Genomic DNA, 21822 nt, shown 5'->3' with positions numbered 1-21822 from the left:
GAGTCCCCTCAAGATCAGTATTGGGACCTGTGGCTTTTCAACTTGTTCATAAATGATCTAGAGTTAGGAGTGAGCAGGGAGGAGGCAAAGTTTGCTGGTGGAAGTAAATTGTCCAGGGTTGTTCAAAGAAAGAGAGATTGCAAGGAGAACCTAAAAGAGCTCTCCAAACGGGGTGAATGGGCTGAAAATACAGTTCATTGTCAAAGAGATTAAAGTGAGGCATGTTGGGGGGCAGGGAAACACTCTCTTAATATCATGTGCAGGATCATGGGGTCTGAACCGGGTTTCTCTGTGTGCTCTAGGAGACCAGGGGAGAGGGGAGCTGGTCACAGCAGGAGGGGGGGTCTCCCTGGATGCTTCATCAGCCGGCCTCCTCTGGGTCTCCTGTCCCCCCTCCTCTCCTCCCACTGAGCCTGAACTGCTCTCTGCCCCAGCCTTTTCCTGCTCACCAAACCCTGTTTCCTCCTCTGCTTGCAACACCTCCCCTCCTGTTCTGCTCCCTTTTCTCCCTCTTTCTGCTCATTGCCATCCCACCACCAGTCCCAAGGCTCTGAGCCTTCTTCCCATGGGGGTTCCCCAGCTGGTGCCTCCCCCTCCCCACACCCAGCCAGTCCATGACAGCAAAAACAGCCATAGCAGTAAAATCAGTATGATAGTAATATGCACTCTGGTACGAATACTCCCTAGCAGCAGGATAGAATAATAACTTCTGGGACTATGGAAAAGTACTATCTTCTCCAAACCCCAGAATAAGTAGGAGCTCTGGGGTTGCCCATGGGGTTCATGATTGAAGATGGGCCCCCCAGGAGACTTCCCTGGTACCTGCAGCCCCACCTTCCCCATCCTACAAATCGGCTTGGGGGAAAATCTTCCATTCAATTTCAGAACAAATCCAGTTTCAGCATGATACGGAACGGCAAGGGGGGGCTCCCTTTCCCCCCTTCTTTCTTGGAACATCCGAGGCGATGACCTCGAGCGTGCCCACTGCAGACTCACCCTCAGCCCCCTCACTGTTGCATAAGCACCACACTTCTCCCAGACCCCAGTAGAACTCTCCTTTCCCCTTCTTTCTACGAGCGGAATAAGCTCATGTATATATCCCTATCTCTTGCTATGCCTATTCGCGCTCCATTCTTATAACGAGTAGACCGTGTGTTGCTGTATTCCCCGCTTATTCCTATGGCCACGCTTTAGCCAATCATAGCCATGCATTCGCCCTGCAGAAGCTAGCTCAGGGAGCTCTTGCACGCCTCATTTCACCCCTGACAAGCTGTTGACGGCCCCCCACTGCGAGAACAATGGATCCGAAACCAAGGACCTCGTAAAACTGTCAAAATCCTGTTACAATGTATCCATTCTGTTTCCGCTTGTTAAAATCTTGTTACAATGTATCCATTCTGTTTCTGCTTTTGCTCTATAGTACAGAATTGCTTAGAAATCACTGAAATCTTTAAAAATTGATATAAAATCAACCGTAACTCCGATCTGCTCGCTCTCGGTGCCATTCAACTCAGTTCCCCTTGGACTCCATGATGCTATCCCTACTTCCATAATCCCCAAAGCGGCAGATCACGTACGCAGGAACTTCTTAATCCACCCAGATCGTTTTGTCAAACCTTTCCTCTAGGCAATATTAGATGGCAGACGATGCATATCTCTGACCCATTGTCTTGCCACCACCGGTACTCAATAAATGTGTATCTATGTATATTTCCCGCTCCGCATGTCCCCCCTCCCTCATCCGAAATGTTAATTAATGTAATCCCACCTTTTCATAATGTATTCATGACGTGTAAATAATATTCATGATGTAACTTGTGAAACCCAACCTTCCCATAATGTATTCATGACGTTTCATGCACTGTATTCTGGGACACGGAGGTAACTTTTAAAAGTTCTTGTCACCCCTTCCTCGGGGTTCAATCCCATCTTGAACCTGTTGTGCAATAAACTTTGGGTCTCCGCATTTTGCTCCTGTGTCCGGCTGAACTTAATTTCTCTGCTAGGACCCGCGGACTTAGTCCGACGAGCTGGGTGGCAGGGCAACTCCGCACCCGGGATTTTTCCGTGACAAGCAGTAAAAAAATACAGCTTTCCTCTTCCATTTCCTTGAATGCTTACCAGTGTTGGATATGTGGGAAAGCAAAATTCACCCCAGAACTTTTCTGCAGAGTTCCCTCCGCAGCACAGAATGATGGGGGGAGGGAGGAGCATGTACTAATAAACGAACACTCCTATGAATGGAGAGAAGCAGAAAGTGGAGACCCTATAGATCAGTATTGGGACCCATGGCTTTTCAACTTGTTCATAAATGATCTAGAGTTGGGAATGAGTAGGGAGGGGGCAAAGTTTGCTGGTGGCAGTAAATCGTCCAGGATTGTTCAAACAAAGAGAGATTGCAAGGAGCACCTAAAAGAGCTCTCCAAACGGGGTGATTGCGCTGAAAATACAGTTCATTGTCAAGGAGATTAAAGTGAGGCATGTTGGGGCGCAGGGAAACACCCTCTTAATATCATGTGCAGGATCATGGGGTCTGAACCGGGTTTCTCTGTGTGCTCTAGGAGAACAGGGGAGAGGGGTGAGGGAACAGCTGCAGTCTCCTGCGGTTCCTGCGTAATGTTTGCCATCTTGCCAAAGGTTGCAGGCAGCTTTACCTGCAGCAATTGTATGTTGATTACCCTCTTAGAAGACAAAGTCCAGCAACTGGAGGAACGTGTAGCTATGCTCCAAAGAATTAGAATTAGGGGAGCTGGTCGCAGCAGGAGGGGGGGGTCTCCCTGGATGCTTCATCAGCCGGCCTCCTCTGGGTCTCCTGGCCCCCTCCTCTCTTCCCTCTGGGTCTGAACTGCTCTCTGCCCCAGCCTCTTCCTGCTCAGCAAACCCTGTTTCCTCCTCAGCTTGCAACACCTCCCCTCGCACTCTGCTCCCTTTTCTCCCTCTTTCTGCTCATTGCCATCCCACCACCAGCCCCAGGCTCTGAGCCTTCTTCCTTTGTGGGTCTCCCAGCTGATGCCTCACCCCCCTCCAATCCAGCCAGTACATGACAGCAAAAACAGCCATAGCAGTAAAATCAGTATGATAGTAATATACACTCTGGTCCTCTGGTAGCAAAATTCCATAGCAGCAAGATTGAATAACCACCTCTGGAAAATATTATCCTCCCCAAACCCCAGAATAAGCAGGAGCTCTGGGGTTGCCCATGGGGTTCATGAGTGAAGATGGGCCCCCCAGGAGACTTCCCTGGTACCTGCAGCCCCACCTTCCCCATCGTACAAACAGGCTTGGGGGGAAATCTCCCATTCAATTTCAGTATTTCAAGTTTTTTTCAGAATGCGCAAGGGGCAGGGATGAAGTTCTGTTGAATAAGTAGTGTTTTGAAATCATGCAGTGGTGGGGTGACAGAGTTTGGTGCATGCCATCCTGCATGCTTGAGTAGAGCAACTCCAGGGCATGAGCCAAGTAGCAGCAGGGTAGGGGCCACATGTAGAGCAAGTCCCACACTGACGTCAAAAACACACAGAAGCAGCAGGAATTCTTCAGTAATAGTTTACTGAGCTTTCAAAGCATACAGTTCTCACTGGGTCCCCAGTGAGGCACAAAACTTAGCTCCAGAGAACAAATCCAGTTTCAGCAATAAAAAAAATACAGTACACAGGATATCTAAGTCAGGCACACAAACCAGCAGAAGGGAGCAAGGGAGGAAAGAGGCTGGAAGGACACAGGGCAATGGATGTGTGTCTTTCGCTTCCAGTCGTCTCAGAGGGAAGCCAGCAAATCGGCATCTGCAGGGGCTTCATGAAGCAAAGCTTTATGCTGGCTATTCCAGGCAAACACAAAAACACACGCTGTGATCTGTGCTATATTGCCGTATCAGTTCTTTTTATGGGGTTTTTTCTGTCCCCCCCCCCCAAAAAAATATTCATTTTATAACACAAATAAAGAACACAATCAGAAAAACAAACAATACAAACAAAGTCTTGTCATATCCTTATTTTCCTATACATTGTGAAGTGGGCTTCCCCAAGTCCTACCTATCTGATTTTCATTTTACTTCATCTTTAGCAATTTACATATATCATCATTTCTAACCATATTTTTTTTATATCACACTTAAAATAACTTCACATTTTATCACTTACAAATAATACTATTTTAAAATACATTATCTTCTACTTCTAAGCCTGCAGCATATATCCACTTCCAAAGCTATTCTAAGATTTAAATATTAACATATATTTTTTCAAATATTCCTTAAACTTCTCCCTATCTTCTTCCATCATCTCTTCTCTCTGGTCTCAGAGTCTCCCAGTCAGTTCGGCAAGTTTCATATAGTCCATCATCTTCATCTGCCGTTCTTCGATAGTTGGTAAATCTTGTTTCTTCCAATTCTTTGCTAGCAACATTCTCGCAGTTGTTGTGGCATACAAAAAAAAAGTAACATCTTTATTCGGTATTTAACCCCCCACTATACCAAGTAAAAATGCTTCTGGTTTTTTAACAAATGTGTTTTTCAATACTTTCATCAGTTCATTATAAATACTTTCCCAGAAGTCTTTTTCCTTGGGGCACGTCCACCACATGTGGTAAAAGGTTCCTTCTTTTTCTTTATATTTCCAGCATTTATTATCATGAGTACGATACATTTTTGCAAACTTCACTGGTGTTAAATACCATCTATACATCTTTTTCAACAAGTTTTCTCTTAATACATTACAAGCTGTAAATTTGATTCCTTTGTTCCACAATTTCTCCCAATCTACCATCATGATATTGTGCCCCACATCCCTGGCCCATTCAGTCATTACAGATTTGTCTTGTTCATCTTTCGTATGCCATTCCAGCAATAAATTATACATCTTAGATAGGTTTTTTGGTTTTGTATCTAATAATTCCATTTCCAGTTTGGATTTCTCTCTTTGAAAACCAATTTTCTTGCCCATTTTAAACACTTCATTTATCTGGATGTACTGGAACCTATCATCTAATTTATCTTTCAACAGATCACAAGATTTTAATCTAAATTGGTCCCCTACTTCCATCAGAATAGCATTATACTTCAACCACGTATCTTTCATATTCAACCTTTTATGGGTCTTAGCTTCCAATGGTGAACCAAATCACTTGTTTTTCAAGGATTCTCGCAATGCATCAGGGAATGGTCTGAAGCTGAGTATGGGGGAATGCATTCTCAGGCAGATCAGCTTTCCTGGGAGCAGGAGGGGGGGGAATTGACCCTCCTCTTTTCCAGTGGTCTCAGAAGCAGGGAGTGACACCGATACAGAGCAGATTAGACAGGAGTTACCTAGCTAAGAGATAAGGACAAGAGAAACAGACTCAGCTTGCCCTGAAGCAGGAATACGGATTTCTTCGGAGTTCATTGCTGGGAAGAAGAGTGGACACTGAGAGGAACATGTCCCACACTCCATACATCTAAATGGGTTCTCCCCTGTGAGAGTCCATAGATGTTTCTTAAACATTCCATTATAATTAAATCACTTTCTGTAATCTTTCCATTTAAACTGCTTCTCCTCATGTCTGTTGATGGTTTGTAGGGGTTCAGCTCCATAGGCGCCGACTCCATGGGGCTTGAGGGGGCTTGAGCCCCCTCAAAAAAATTTTTGGGGGGGCTCAGCCCCCCCAATGATCTCGGGCGCCGCCGCCATCCCCCGCCTCCTCCCCACCTGCTCCCTCGCCAGCCAGCCAGCGGCGCGCCCTAGCCAGAGAGCCCCGGCCGTCCCCCGCGAGATTAGGGAATCCCCGGGGGCGGGGGCTCCTGCCTCTAGCCCCAGGTTTCCCGCATATCAGCTGTTCCGGAGCTGATAAATAGGCAGCAGCACGCTCTCCCCTATTCGCTCACGAGGGGGCGGCGCCACTTTATTTGCATATTCATGAGCTTATTTGCATATTCATGAGCTTATTTGCATTTCACGAGCTTTCCCGGCCCCCCCCAATATTTTTTATAAGTCCGCGTCCCTGTTCAGCTCTAAAAGTTCATCCTGTGCATGAGTCTGTTGATTTAGAACTTCCATTAGAAATGGACCTCTACCTTTATTTAACTTCCTGACACTTATATGGTTTGTCTCCTGTGTGAGTTTGTTAATGTAAATCAAGGGTTCCACTCTGCCTGAAGCTTTACGGCTATCAATGCATTTAAATTCCCCTGTGTGAGTCCATTGATGTCTTCTAAGGGTTTCATTGAAACCGAAGCTCCTCCGCACTCCATTCATTCATATGGTTTCTCCCCTGTGTGAGTCAGTTGATGTCTATTTAGGCTTCCACTCTGACTGAATTTCTTTCCGCACTCCATGCATTTAAATGGTTTTCCCCCTGTGTGAGTCTGTTGATGTCTTCTAAGGTTTCGATTATCACTAAAGCTCTTTCCACACTCCAGACATTTAAATGGTTTCTCCCCTGTGTGAGTCCGTTGATGTGTTCTAAGGGTTCCATTATCACAATAGCTCTTTCCGCACTCCATACATTCATATGGTTTCTCCCCCGTGTGAGTCCGTTGATGTATTCTAAGAGTTCCATTATCACGAAAGCTCTTTCCACACTCCATACATTCATATGGTTTCTCCCCCGTGTGAGTCCGTTGATGTCTTCTAAGGGTTCCATTATCACAAAAGCTCTTTCCGCACTCCATACATTCATATGGTTTCTCCCCTGTGTGAGTCTGTTGATGTCTTCTAAGGGTTCCATTATCACAAAAGCTCTTTCCACACTCCATACATTCATATGGTTTCTCCCCCGTGTGAGTCTGTTGATGTCTTCTAAGGGTTGCATTGAAACTGAAGCTCTTTCCGCACTCCATACATTCATATGGTTTCTCCCCTGTGTGAGTCTGTTGATGTATACTGAGGTTTCCACTCTGACTGAAGCTGTTTCCGCACTCCAGACATTTAAATGGTTTCTCCCCTGTGTGAGTCCGTTGATGTGTTCTAAGCTTTCCATTATCACTAAAGCTATTTCCGCACTCCAGACATTTAAATGGTTTCCCCCCTGTGTGAGTCCATAGATGTCTTCTAAGTGTTCCATTATCACTAAATCTCTTTCCGCACTCCATACATTCATATGGTTTCTCCCCTGTGTGAGTCCGTTGATGTATTCTAAGGGTTCCATTATCACGAAAGCTCTTTCCGCACTCCATACATTTACATGGTTTCTCACCTGTGTGAGTCTGTTGATGTCTTCTAAGTGTTCCATTATCACTAAATCTCTTTCCGCACTCCATACATTCATATGGTTTCTCCCCTGTGTGAGTCCGTTGATGTATTCTAAGGGTTCCATTATCACGAAAGCTCTTTCCGCACTCCATACATTTACATGGTTTCTCACCTGTGTGAGTCCGTTGATGTGTTCTAAGGGTTCTATTATCACGAAAGCTCTTTCCGCACTCCATACATTCATATGGTTTCTCCCCTGTGTGAGTCCGTTGATGTGTTCTAAGGGTTCCATTATCACAAAAGCTCTTTCCACACTCTATACATTTAAATGGTTTTTCCCCTGTGTGAGTCTGTTGATGTCGTCTAAGGTTTGCATTGAAACTGAAGCTCTTTCCACACTCCATACATTCATATGGTTTCTCCCCTGTGTGAGTCTGTTGATGTCGTCTAAGGTTTGCATTGAAACTGAAGCTCTTTCCACACTCCATACATTCATATGGTTTATCCCCTGTGTGAGTCTTTTGATGTGTTCTAAGGGTTCCATTATCACGAAAGCTCTTTCCACACTCCATACATTCATATGGTTTCTCCCTTGTGTGAGTCTGTTGATGTGTTCTAAGGTTTCCATTATCACGAAAGCTCTTTCCACACTCCATACATTTAAAAGGTTTCTCCCCTGTGTGAGTCAGTTGGTGCCTATTTAGGCTTCCACTCTGACTGAATTGCCTTCCGTACTCCATGCATTTAAATGGTTTCTCCCCTGTGTGAGTGCGTTGATGTATATTGAGGTGTCCACTATGACTGAAGTTCTTCCCACACTCCGTGCATTTGAATCCTTTCTTCCCCATGTTAGTCGGCTGATGTGTTCTATCAGTGAAAGTCTTTTCACACTCTATACCTTTAAATGGTTTCGCCACTTTTGCGGTTTGTTGATGTGAGCTATGTGTGCTCATTCAATGAAGCATGTTCCACATTTCACACATGCCAATGTCTATATCTAATGAAAACAAAGGTGCCCTTTCCCCTGGAAGTCTGTCTCTCTTCTCCATGACCCTCCTCAGTGTGGGAGGAAAGGAAATCCTGTTTGGGTTTCAAGGAAGAGAATAAAGGGAAAGAGAGCAAATCAAACGCCATTAGCAGCTTTTCTTATTTCAGCATCTCCTATATTCCCCTGCCTCCTACCCATGTTCCCAGTTTTTATGAAATGAAGATGCAATGTCATCACATGATAGTAATGCATCAGCAACCTTTCGTTATCCTCAATCATCATTAATAAAGCAGCATGATATTGGAAAACAGCCTTTTCACATCAATTGTTTTCTCACAGGAAATGCAGCTTCTCTCTCTCCATGAAAAGGCCCTCTCTCTCTCTCTGATCCATCGTTCCTTTGGACATTTCCCATCATCGGCATCATAATCCTCCATCCACCCGTTTCCACCTCTAAATCTTCATGAATCGCCTGCACAGTCCCAATGGCCTCAGGAAGTCCATGTGGACCATTATATGAGACCCAGGTCTACATCTTTTCCAGGGACTTTGGTCTGGGTGAGTCAGAGAACTAGTGGCAAGGCTTGGTGCTTGGGGTCAGCTGAATGGGTGCTCAGGGAAGCTCCTGTTCTTAGAGATGGATCTCCGTCTACATGCCTTGCATTGCATGGAGAGAGCAGGAGAAGCAGAAAGAGAGCAGCTGGTAAATGGGAAACACCCCTCCCCCATTGTTCCTCATAATAATGATGTGCTGCCTGATCTCGAGCACCTCTTCTGACACAGGACTACCCTAATCTGGCACTGACAAAGCTGGATATTCAAGGCAAAGGGATAACTGCACTTAGTGGAAACTTCATCCTTGAATATGTAGTACAGATTCATTAACAACCTGAAGTTGTGTTATTTCTTGAGATATGAATTTATTCCTGATCTGAGCGTTTTTTCCTACTCTCCTAACTATATGTCAGTCTAGGAGATCGTTATGAAGGAGCAAGTTCTGCAACCTAGAGCCCTAAACAGCCTCGGTCCTGTAGACCTGAAGGAGTGTCTCCACCCCCATCCTTCACTCTGAACACTGAGGTTCTCCTCTGAGGGTCTTCTGCTGGTACCCTGCCTTCAGAGGTCAAGGAAATGAACAACTACCTGACATTTAGAAGATAGTTGAAGGGAGACCTGTATTAGGAGCTTTTTAATGTTTGATGTTTTACTGTCTTTTATGTGTACTTGAAACCCAACCAGATGGGCAGGGTATAAATACTACAATCATTTGTATTATCTTGTGATTTTTTTGTATTTATTTTGGAATTTGTAGTGTAATATCAGGTCATGAAATGTTTTGGGTGGAGAAAATCACAGGGTTGCCGTAAACAATAATCCCACCCACACACTCTCATTCACATACAGTCTGTAAATTTGGGAAGGTCACACAGCTCACCTGTGCTAATACTGGCAGTCTTTGGCCTGCATAGGGACACCCTGTCTGTAGAGCCTCCAGCAACAAGCACTGTCTATCATGAAAATGGGTCCTTTGACTTGGAAGTATCTCAGCTTGTCAGTCACTCTGACATTGCCTACAAAACATAAGAGGAACAGAAATGCTTTTGAGGTGCACCTTCTATAGCAATCCTGAGATCAATTAAATAGGTTCTGCACCCCTGTTTCTGATGACAGGTGTACATTTTCCTCATCCTCAATGAACCAGGCGGTGGAAAAGACAATTGAAGATGGAAGCCTGAGAGAGAGGAAAAAGTTTCTGGCTGCTTCCTGGGTGGGATTGCGGAAACCAAGAGCCACTTCTGAGAAGGCTTCCCCCTCCTCTCTTCCTCTTTCCTCTCCTCTCCAGGGTGAACAGTCGTTGGACTGGGCAGAATCGCTGTGTCTGGACAGGGCAGGAGTTTATGGGAGGGAAGAGGATGGAGCTTGCAGGAAGGAAGGGGTAGGGGGACAGGACCCCCCCCCACTTTCCAGGGATCCCTCTTTGGTTGCCTTGAAGGGGGGGTCGATTCTTGGGTGGGAGGGAGAAGCCAAGGTGGCCCCTCCGGAGATTCCTCGTGGGCGCACGATGGAGACGTCTCCCCAAAGACTGGTCTCCTCCCCCCCCCGCCAATGCTGCGCTTCCTTGCCCCCGGGAAGCTCCCCTCCCTCCTACCCCCGGCTCCCCCCACCCTTGGCCCCCTCCCTCTCTCCCTGAGTCTCCCCTGCCCCCAGAGGCCCCCTTGGCGCGGCTCACCCCTCGCCATGCGCGACCCATCTCTCCATCCGGAGGGGCCCCCCAAGACGAGGTGGGGAGGGACAGGGGGGTCTCTATCTAGGCGTCTCTCGCGCCCGTTAACTCTTTCATGGTTTGCCTCTCTCCGCGCGGAGCGCACAGGGCGCCAGGGATGCCTGCGCGGGGGAAACGGGGCCGGGGAGTCCTCGTGGGACCCCGTGGGTGGGCGCCCCATGTCCTCCCCTGCCGAGGAAAGCCCCCTTCGCAGCACGCGTTCAGGGATCCAGGCCCTGCCGGGGGGCCCACGGAAGGCGCTTTGGGGAGCTGGCGCGGAGTCCCTCTCTGGCTCCTTCTCTCCCCTCTCCCCCCGCCGCCGCGACCCCTTTACCTCTTTGTCCTCGCTCCCGATTCTTATTTCATTTGATGCAACATCGATGTTTTATTGGGGGGGGGGTCCCCTGCCGCCCCTCCTCCCCTTTCCGAAAGGGCGCGCCCCTAGAGCTATGGCGCTGAGCGGCAATCCGGCGTCGAAGCTCCACTTCCGGGAGAATTAGGCAGTTTGGGAGGAGGCTCACCCCCCCCCCTTATTCCCGGAACAGAAGCCGGATTGGAGGAGGAGGAGGAGGAGGATCCTGATACTTCCAAAGGAGAAGCCCAGGAAAGCCTTGCACAGTGGCGTAGCGTGGGGGGTGCCAGGGGTGCCGACCGCACCGGGCGCAACATCTGGGGGGGGGGCGCGAGTCCAGAGGGAAGGGACAAGTTCCTTCCTCCGCCGGGCTCCCCGCAGCCGCCGCCAGCCTTGCGCCCTAGCGCGCGCGCGCCCCCCGCCGCCGCTGCGGCTGCGCTCCACTCACTGCTCGCAGGAGGAGCAGCCGCTGGGAAGCTTGGGAAGGGGCGGGGGGGGCTGCTCGCCGGCAAGCGCCTGCTCCGCGTTTCCAAAGGCGCTCGCCATCCGAGGGACACGGAGCACTTGCAAGGAACGGGCTCGGTGGAGCAGGTTAGGAAGAGATCCCTTCCCTGGCCGGCCGCCGGCTTCGCCAGCTGTTTCCCATTCACGATCAGGAGGAACTTCAGGCTGCTTTCAGCTTTGGTAGAGGGAATCTAAGCATGGGGATGGAGCCGGTGCCCTGAGGAAAGGCGGCAGCATTGGGTTTGTTTTTAGTTTAGAGAAAAGGCAAGCAAGAGGCGACAGGAGAGAAGCCTGCAAAACTAAGGCATGGCAAGGAGAGAGTGGACAGAGAGGAAAGTTTTTATCCCTCTCTCTGTACAATATAACTCGTGGGCATCCAGTGAAGCTGAACGTTGGAACAGTGGCGTAGCGTGGGGGGTGCCAAGGGTGCCGGCCGCACCGGGTGCAACATGGGGGGGGCGCTCGCTCGCACTCGGGTGCTAAAATCCACGGGTTAGGGGGCGCAAATTACTTGCCTTGCCCCGGGTGCTGACAACCCACGCTACGCCACTGGCCTTGCAGCTGGGGGGGGGGGATCTGTGAATATGGCTCTTATTGGAAGAGGTTCTTATTGGAAGAGGGTAGTTAAAAATGTGTGGGAAACTGGGGTTGTTGACAGGGGTAGGTGGCCGGTCCATGTTTCTGAATGCCAAAGACTCCTACTTTGTGACAAATCTGTGATGCATCAAATAAAATGTAATGGGAAATGTATTGTGGGAAATGAGGAGAGGTCTTAAAAATCCATGCAACCATCTTCTCGGGGTTCCTACTTTTTGTGTGTTTGAACCTTGTTGCAACAAATAAAGATCAGGTCAACTGACCGCCGTTTGCTTCTTTTACTTGGCTGGAGACTCCTTCTTTTGCTGACCGGAGGGACCCCCGGGGAGTGGCACCCTGAGGAGCTGGGCAGCGCGATGTAAATCCGCACCCCGGGATATTTTCCTTCTCAACTTTGTCCCACCTGAGCCTCACCCCCTTACCTAAAAGCCAGACACAGCACAATGTGACAGGATTGTGACTCCTGCCCTCAGCAAACAAAATAGGACCCCCTCCCCCCCCAGAGCAAAGCAACCCCGGGATCCTGAGGTCCCCCAGTCCTTGAAATGAAAGGGGAGGGGGCTCGGGAAACCTTCAGGGAGCAGGCGGGGAGGGGGCTGCCCAGGCTCCAGAAGCTCCTTCTCGCTGGTTCCTCCCCATCGCCCTCCTGCTGCCTGCCTCCCCTCCGCTTCTACTGGTCCTTTGCAAGTGCGGGGAAGCTCTAGTCCCTCCGGCCCCCCTCAAATTCCTTCTGAGAGCCCCACATTGCACGGGGCAGCCTCACCTGCAGCGAAACAAAACGCAGCTGCCCTGGCAGAGTGGAGCCAGGCTGGGGCGCACCGTGGGGACCCCAGAAATGTGGAGAGAGGCAGACCATGAAAGGGTTAAGGGGCGCGAGAAACGCCTAGATAGAGACCCCCCTATCCCTCCCCATCTCGTCTTGGGGGCCCCTCCGGATGGAGAGATTGGTCGCGCATGGCGAGGGGTGAGCCGCGCCAAGGGGGCCTCTGGGTGCAGGGGAGACTCCGGGAGAGACGGAGGGGGCCAAGGGTGGGGGGAGCCGGGGCTAAGAGGGAGGGGAGAATCCCCGGGGCAAGGAAGCGCAGCATTGGCGGGGGTTGGGGGGAGGAGACCAGTCTGTAGGGAGACGTCTCCATCGTGCGCCCACGAGGAATCTCCGGAGGGGCCGGCTCGGCTTCTCCCTCCCACCCAAGAATCGACCCCCCCCCCTTCAAGGCAACCAGAGAGGGATCCCTGGAAAATGGGGGCTCCAGTTCCCCCACCCCTTCCTTCCTGCAACCTCCAACCTCTTCCCACCCCGTAAACTCCTGCCCTGTCCAGACACAGCGAATCTGCCAAGTCCAACAACGGTTAACCCTGGAGAGGAAGAGAGGAGGGGAGGGGAGAGGCCTTCTCAGAAGCCGTTCTCTGTTTCCACAATCCCACCCAGGAAGCAGCCAGAAACCTTTTCCTCTCTCTCTCAGGCTTCCATCTTTGTCTTTTCCACTGCCTGGTTCATTCAGGATGAGGATAATGTACACCTGTCATCAGAAACAGGGGTGCAGAGTCCATGGAATGGCTATCAGGCTTGATACAGAAGTTGCACCTCAAAAGCATTTCTGTTCCTCTTATCCTTTGTAGGCAGTGTCAGAGTGACTGACAAGCTGAGATTCTTCCCAAAGGACCCATTTTCATGATAGACAGTGTCTGTGGCTGGAGGCTCTACATACAAGGTGTGTCTACACAGGCCAAAGAGTGCCAGTACTAGCACAGGTGAGGTGTGTGACCTCCCCTAATTTACAGACTGTATGTCAATGAGAAGTTGTGGGTGGGATTACCGTTTATGGCATCCCTGTGATTTTCTCCACCCATGACATTTCGTGAGCTGATATTGCAGTACGAATTCAAAAATAACTACAAAAGAATAACAATATAATAAGAATGATGGTAGTATTTCTACCCTGCCTATCTGGCTGGGTTTCCCCCGCCACTCTGGGCAGCTTCCAGTACACATAAAAGACAGTAAAACATCAAACATTAAAAACCTCCCAATACAGGGCTGCCTTCAGCTGTCTTATAAATGTCAGATAGTTGCCCATTTCCTTTCCCTTCTCAATGGGGGTGGGGGGGTGAACCAGCAGAAGACCCTCGAAGGGTCCCTCCAGAACAGCTGATATGCGGGAAACCTGGGGCTAGAGGCAGGAGCCCCCGCCCCCGGGGATTCCCTAATCTCGCGGGGGACGGCCGGGGCTCTCCGGCTAGGGCGCGCGGCTGGCTGGCTGGCTGGCGAGGGAGCAGGTGGGGAGGAGGCGGGGGACGGCAGCGGCGCTCTGCTGAAGGGCGCCCGAGATTATTGGGCCCCCTCAAGCCCCATGGAGTCGGCGCCTATGCGCACCTCCATGGACAGCTGTGAGTCCAAAATGACGCCAAGGTTGTGAACCTGTCCTTCAGGGCCACAGTTACCCCATTCAGGACCAGGGAGTCCCCCACACCTGCCTGCCCCCTGTCCCCCTGGAACAGTATTTCTGTCTTGTCAAGATTCAACCTCTATCTGTTAGCCGCCATCCATCCTCCAACTGCCTCCACACACTCACACAGGACCTTCACTGGTTCCAATTTAAAAGAGAAGAAGAGCTGGGTATCATCCACATACTGGGGAACACCCAGCGCAAACCCCCTGATGATCTCTCCCAGCGACTTCATATAGACATTAAAAAGCATGGGGGAGAGGACGGAGCCCTGAGGCACCCCACAAGTGAGCACCCAGGGGTCAGAACACTCATCCCCCCCACCACTTTCTGGACATTGCGCAGGAGGAAGGAGGGGAACCACTGCATAGCAGGGCCCCCAGCTCCCCTAGAGGGTCCAGAAGGATACCATGGTCAAAGGTCTCCAAAGCCGCTGAGAGATCCAGCAGAACCAGGAAACAGCGCAACCAGGGCAATTTCAGTCCCATGATGAGGCCTGAATCCCAATTGGAAGGATAATGGTGGCAGAAGCTGGTCCTGCAGCCCACAAAAGCTCCAGGCACCAGATGTTCATTAGCTTTGAAGGGGCCATTGGATAATTGGTGGTCTTTTCTTCAAAAGACAAATATTTTGAATGCCTGTACAGTGACATATGATGTAAATAGTGCTTCTGTTTTCCTTGTTTCACATTGGAGAGACTTTGATACATAGGTCTGAGCTCATTTCTCGGCCTGAAACTGCTGTGTTAGCAGCACTGTGAGCCTGGACAGTGTGTTTGGGGGTTCAGGGCTGCCTAGACAACAAGACCCCCTTCTCAGCCTGGCTCATATGGTCCCAAGGAAAGCAGAGCAGTACTTTTGGCACCAGCTTGGCTGCAGGAGTTGCTGGAAGGAGGTGTGCAGGACACCATCCAACTGTCTTAGAGAGTCCACTCTGGATTTGTGTAGGTTTTCCTCCACAGCTTTTACTTCTCCTGAAGATAACTCAAGAGGCAATGAAGGTTTAGGACCAAAGTTTTCCTTCTCAATGGGCTCCCTTCCCGGGTTGACGATCCCATCTGCCCTTCACTTTCCTCTACAGCATGGGCAGAATCTGCCTTCTTGACTGTGGGATTCACTGTTCTTCTCATCCTCTCATCCACCAGGGCCTGCCTTCACCGGCAGCAGAATTCCCCAACCCACCAGGGATTGGAGACCCATCAGGTATCCTCACCTGGTCTAGCCGGCCGGTTGAAGTCGTTCCTGAGATTGCGGCCCATTTTGCATGCTGACAGCTTCTGGAAGCCACAGGTGAGAGCTGAGTGCAGGGTGGGGACCAATGGTGGGTGGGGACCAATGGTGGATAAATTACCCCCACCAAAGGTACTACCGCTCCCCTAACATCCCAAGACATCCTATAACTATGATATTTAAGACAGATCAGGAATAAATTCATATCTCAAGAAATAACACAACTTCAGGTTGTTAATGAATCAATACCACATATTCAAGGATGAAGTTCCTGCTAAGTACAGTTATCCATTTGCCTTTAATATCCAGCTTTTTCAGTGTCAGATTAGGATAGTCTTGTGTCAGGAGACGGGCACAAGATGAGGCAGCACATCATTATAATAAGGAGCAATGGGGGTGGGTGTTTCCATCTGGGATTCCCATGCGCCACCTGCTTTCCTTCTGCTTCTCCTGCTCTCTCCATGCAATGTGAGGCATGTAGACTGTGGTCCATTTCCAAGAACAGGAGCTTCCCTGGGCACCCATTCAGCTGACGCCAAGCACCAAGCCTTGTCACTAGTTCTCTGACTGACCCAGACCACAGTCCCTGGAAAAGACGAAGACCCGAGTCTCACAAAATGGTTTATATGGACCTCCTGAGGCCAATGGGATTGTGCAGGTGATTCATAAAGATCTAGAGGTGGAAACTGGGGTGGATGGAGGATTATGATGCAGAGAATGGGAAATGCCCAAAGGAACGATGAACCAGAGAAAGAGACAGTCTTATCATAGACAAATAATATAATAATAATAATAAATTTTATTTATATCCCGCCCTCCCCAGCCGAAGCTGGGCTCAGGGCGGCTAACAACAATCAAAATAGTTCAACATTCTAAAACATTCATTATAAAATTAATTAAATCAAATTAAAATCAAATTAATGGCAACCATCAAGCAAAATTTTGTGCAGATTGCCAGAGGAGGGGGTCAGGCTGCGCCCTGACAAAAGGCCTGGTGGAACAGCTCTGTCTTGCAGGCCCTGCAGAAGGATGTCAGGTCCTGCAGGGCCCTAGTCTCTTGTGACAGAGCGTTCCACCAGATTTGAGCCGCGGCCGAGAAGGCCCTGGCTCTAGTTGAGGCCAGCCTAACCTCTCTGAGGCCTGGGATCTTTAGGGTGTTTTTATTTGCAGATCGTAAATTTCTCTGTGGGACATACCAGGAGAGGCGGTCCCGTAGGTACGAGGGTCCTAGGCTGTATAGGGCTTTAAAGGTTAAAACCAGCACCTTAAACCTGATCCTGTACTCCACCGGGAGCCAGTGCAGCTGGTACAGCACCGGATGGATATGATCTCGCAGCGAAGACCCCGTAAGGAGTCTCGCCGCGGCATTCTGCACCCGCTGGAGTTTCTGGGTCAGTCTCAAGGGCAGCCCCACGTAGAGCGAGTTACAATAATCCAGTCTGGAGGTGACCGTCGCATGGATCACAGTGGCTAGGTCAGGGCGAGAGAGATAAGGAGCCAACTGCTTAGCTTGGCGGAGATGAAAAAATGCCGCCTTTGTTATAGCTGTAATCTGCGCCTCCATAGAGAGGGAGGTATCGAAGATTACACCCAAACTCTTCACGGATGATGCTGGCACTAATTGCACCCCCGCAAGAGACGGGAGTTGCCCCCTCAATCCCATATCGCTCCGTCCCAGCCAGAGGACCTCTGTCTTCGAAGGATTTAACTTCAACCGGCTCCCACGTAACCATCCAGCCACAGCTTCCAGACATCTGGTCAGTGTATCTGGGGCCGAGTCAGGATGGCCATCCATCAACAGATAGAGTTGGGTGTCATCGGCATACTGATGGCAACCCAGCCCAAAACTCCGGACAAGCTGGGCGAGGGGGCGCATAAAGATGTTAAAAAGCATCGGGGAGAGAATTGCACCCTGAGGCACTCCACACACCAAGGAGTGGCGCGATGACAATTCCCCCCAAAGAGCAGCTGCCTTTCCTTTGAGGAAACAATTGATTTGAAAAGGCTGTATTTGAAGTTCATGCTGCTATATTAACGATGACTAAGGATTATGAAAGGTTGCTTATGCATTACTATCATTTGGTGACATTGCATGTTCGTTTCCTCAAAACTGGGAACATGGGTAGGAGGCAGGGGAATGTAGGAGATATTGAAATAGGAGAAGGTGCTAATGACGCTTGCTGTGTTCTCTTCCCCTTTCTTCTCTTCCTTGAAACCCAAACAGGATTTTCTTTCCTCCCACTTTGAAGAAGGTGATGGAGAAGACATTCAGAATTCTGAGGGATGGGGCACTTTATTTCATTAGGTATAGACATTAAAATGTGTGAAATGTGGAATATGCTTCACTGAATGAGCACACATAGCTCACATCAGTGATCTCAAGAAGGGGAGAAACCATTTAAAGGTATGGAGAGTGAGAAAAGTTTCACCGATAGTGAAAAGCTTAGAACACATCAGTGGACTCACATGGGCAAGAAAGGATTCCAATTCTTGGATTGTGGAAAGAGCTTCAGTCAGAATGGACACTTAAGTTTACATCTGTGGACTCACACAGGGGAGAAGCCATTTAAATGTATGGAATATGGAAAAAGCTTCAGTCAGAAAGGACAACTCAATATAAATCAACAGACTCACACAGGGGAAAAACCATTTAAATGTATGGAGTGTGGAAAGAGCTTCAGTTTTAATGCAAACCTTAGAAAACATCAGCGGACTCACACAGGAGAGAAACCATTTAAATGCATGGAGTGTGGAAAGAGCTTTAGTCAGAGTGGACACCTCAATATACATCAACGGATTCACACAGGGGAGAAACCATTTGAATGCATGGAATGCGGAAAGAGCTTCAGTCAGAATGGAGACCTTAAATTACACCAGCGGATTCACACAGGGGAGAAACCATATAAATGTATGGAGTGTGGAAAGAGCTTCAGTACGAGTTGCCAACTCAATAGGCATCAACAGACTCACACAGGAGGAAAACCACTTAAATGTATGGAGTGTGGAAAGAGCTTTAGTGATAATGGAACCCTTAGAACACATCAGCGGACTCACACAGGAGAGAAGTGGAAACCATTTGAATGCAAGGAATGCGGAAAGACCTTCAGTCAGAATGGATACCTTAGAACACATCAACGGACTCATACAGGGGAGAAACCATATAAATGTATGGAGTGTGGAAAGAGCTTCAGTTTAAATGGAAACCTTAGAATACATCAACGGACTCATACAGGGGAGAAACCATATAAATGTATGGAGTGTGGAAACAGCTTTAGTGATAATGGAAGCCTTAGAACACATCAGCGGACTCACACAGGAGAGAAACCATTTAAATGCATGGAGTGTGGAAAGAGCTTCAGTCAGAGTGGACACCTCAATATACATCAACGGACTCACACAGGGGAGAAACCATATAAATGTATGGAGTGTGGAAAGAGCTTTAGTGATAATGGAAAGCTTAGAACACATCAACGGACTCATACAGGGGAGAAACCACATAAATGCATGGAGTGCGGAAAGAGCTTTACTGATAATGGAAACCTTAGAACACATCAACGGACTCATACTGGGGAGAAACCATATAATTGTATGGAGTGTGGAAAGAGCTTCAGTCAGAGTGGAAACCTTAGAAGACATCAACAGACTCACACAGGGGAGAAACCATTTGAATGCCTGTAGTGCGGAAAGTTCTTCAGTCAGAATGGAGGCCTTAAATTACACCAGCGGATTCACACAGGTGAGAAACCATATAAATGCATGGAGTTTGGAAAGAGCTTCAGGCAGAATGGACACCTTAGAAAACATCAGCAGACACACAGGGGAGAAACTGTTTAAATGTATGGACTGTGGAAGGAGCTGCAGTCAGAGTGGAACCCTTGATTTATGTCAACAAACTCAAACAAACCACAAACCACATAAAAATCAGGAAAGTAGATAGATGTTCAGTTCTAGTGGAAGTTCTACATCAACAGACTCATGGACAGGAAGAACTTTAGGAGTTGAAACCCTACAAACCATCAACAAGGTCAAAGAGGAGAAGCAGTTTAAATGAAAAGATTGCAAAAAGTGCTTTATTTACAATGGAGTGTTTAAGGAACACCCAGGGACTCTCTCATGAAGAAACCATTTAGATGTATGGAGTGCAGGACATATTCCTTTCAATGTCCACTCATTTCTTCACAGCAATGAACTCAGCAGGAAATCAGTCTTAAACACACGACGTGTATTTGAAGTTCTTGTGTTTATATGTAAAACTTAACAGCAATGAATTATTGAAGGCAATGTCAAACAATGTGAGTATAATCTAAGAGGTAAAGTACCTTTCGATAGAGAGGATGAATCTGGTTTGTTGGTGGTGAGTGAGGATTAGGGCTGGGCGATATATTGATATCTTGTCCAATACTGGTTTCTAGACCACATCGCAATAACCTTTGAAGAACAACTGATATGGGGCAATACACCACAGATTACAGTGTGTTTCTGGATGTGCCTGCAAGCAGCGGCAGAAAGCTTTGCTTCGTGAAGTCCCTGCAGGTGCTGAGTTTCTGACTTCCCTCCAAGACTACAAGAAGCGACACACACACATCCATTGCCCTGTGTCCTTCCAGCCTCTTTCCTCCCTTGCTCCCTTCTGCCGGTTTGTGTGCTTGAGTTAGATATCCTGTGTGCTGTATTTTTTTACTGCTGAAACTGGATTTGCTCTCAGGAGCTAAGTTTTGTGCCTCACTGGGGACTCAGTGAGAACTGTAGGCTTTGAAAGCTCAGTAAACTATTACTGAAGAAGTCCTACTGCCTCTGCGTGTGTTTTTGACGTCAGTGTGGGACTTGCTCTACATGTGGCCCCTACCCCACCGATGCTTGGCTAAGGCCCTGGAGGTGCTGTACTCACGCATGCAAGATGGGTATTTATGTGTCAGACTGGTTTTTGCACCAAACTCTGTCGCTGTGGGTAAAACCTCAGCGCCTAGGACTTGCCGATCGCATGGTCGGCAGTTCGAATCCCCGCGGCGGGGTGAGCTCCCATCGTTCGGTCCCAGCTCCTGCCCACCTAGCAGTTCGAAAGCACCCTTAAGTGCAAGTACATAAATAGATACCGCTTTATAGCGGGAAGGTAAAGGGTGTTTCCGTGTGCTGCTCTGGTGCCAGTTCGCCGGAGCAGCTTCATCACGCTGGCCACATGACCCGGAAGTGTCTGCGGACAGTGCTGTCTCCCGGCCTCTAGAGTGAGATGAGCGCACAACCCTAGAGTCAAGACTGGCCCGTATGGGCAGGGGTACCTTTACCTTTACCTTTACTGTCACCCCCACCACCGCATGATCTCTACACACATCTTCTTCAACAGAACTTCATCCCTGCCTCCTGCACGTTCTGAAAAAAACTTAAAATTCAATGGGAGATTCCCCCCCCAAGCCTATTTTCAAGAAAGGGAAGGTGGGGCTGCGGGTACCAGGGAAGTCTCCTGGGGGGTCCATCTTCACTCATGAACCCCATGGGGCAACGCCAGAGCTCCTGCTTATTCTGGGGTTTGGAGAAGATAGAACTTTTTCATAGTCCCAGAAGTTAGTAGTCAATCATGCTGCTAGGGAGTCTTCCTGCCAGAGGACTGAGGAGATTTCACCCTCCCATTGTAAGAATCTGCTCCAGCCTCACTTCAAAGGGGAGACTGAGTGTTAACTCTGTGTAGATAAGGTCGCTGCAGAAAGCAGCTGTAACACTCAGTGCAGTCCAGCGTCTCCATTTGTATATAGTTTGTATAGTACAGTAGCTGCAGTGAATAAAAGAAGATATTCTTCAGCGCTGTCGTCCAAGTGATTTATGCTCTGCTGTACTCTGCTCTGCACGACTGTCTTCTGGAAGTGAGTTCGGTGCTCAGAGCTCTGAGTTGGGAGTCCACAGCACTTAGACCTGTTCCTGCAGAAGAAGGTCTCTGGAAGTGCTACCCCAGCTCGCCTGGCCCAGTCGGGGCTGAAGTGGTTGAGCCCAGTCGGTGGTACTGGCTCAAAGGCAAAGCTGACAAGGACCACAGTGCATATTACTATCCTACTGATTTTATTGTTGCTGCTGCTGTTGCTGTCATGGACTGGCTAGGTTTGGGGGGGGGGGGAGGCACCAGTTGGGAAACCCACAAAGGAAGAAGGCTCAGATCCTGGGGACTGGTGGTGGGATGGCAATGAGCAGAAAGAGGGAGAAAAGGGAGCAGAATGGGAGGGGAGGTGTTGCAAGCTGAGGAGGAAACAGGGTTTGGTGAGCAGGAAGAGGCTGGGGCAGAGAGCAGTTCAG

At 48.9% G+C, this 21822-nt stretch overlaps 2 protein-coding genes across 3 annotated transcripts in view; one reads left to right on the top strand and one right to left on the bottom strand.

The window, feature by feature from the left end:
• The window catches only part of LOC309541245 (uncharacterized protein), a 328128-nt gene that overhangs the window by 171980 nt on the left and 134326 nt on the right, over positions 1–21822 (top strand). Inside the window, exon 3 of the mRNA XM_082238868.1 lies at positions 15459–15603. The gene's annotated coding sequence lies outside the window, so the exon portion shown is untranslated. The remainder of the gene's footprint in view (positions 1–15458; positions 15604–21822) is intronic.
• LOC309541282 (uncharacterized protein) lies at positions 5982–10952 on the bottom strand. 2 transcript variants are annotated; one of them, XM_082238949.1, is made up of 3 exons: positions 10749–10952; positions 9587–9722; positions 5982–8243 (listed from the first exon to the last, which is right to left on the bottom strand). In XM_082238949.1, exon 3 carries the CDS (start codon positions 8114–8116, stop codon positions 6224–6226), a length of 1893 nt encoding a protein of 630 aa, XP_082095075.1. In that variant the 5' UTR covers positions 8117–8243; positions 9587–9722; positions 10749–10952; the 3' UTR covers positions 5982–6223. The 2 variants fall into 2 exon arrangements, with proteins under 2 accessions (XP_082095075.1, XP_082095076.1); XM_082238950.1 differs by lacking the exon at positions 10749–10952 and adding an exon at positions 10382–10701.

Source organism: Podarcis vaucheri (assembly GCF_965113315.1).
Source record: "Podarcis vaucheri genome assembly, chromosome: 10".
NCBI lineage: Eukaryota > Metazoa > Chordata > Lepidosauria > Squamata > Lacertidae > Podarcis > Podarcis vaucheri.
The sequence above is the reverse complement of the archived record's forward strand: the minus strand, read 5'-3'. Positions and strand labels throughout refer to the sequence as shown.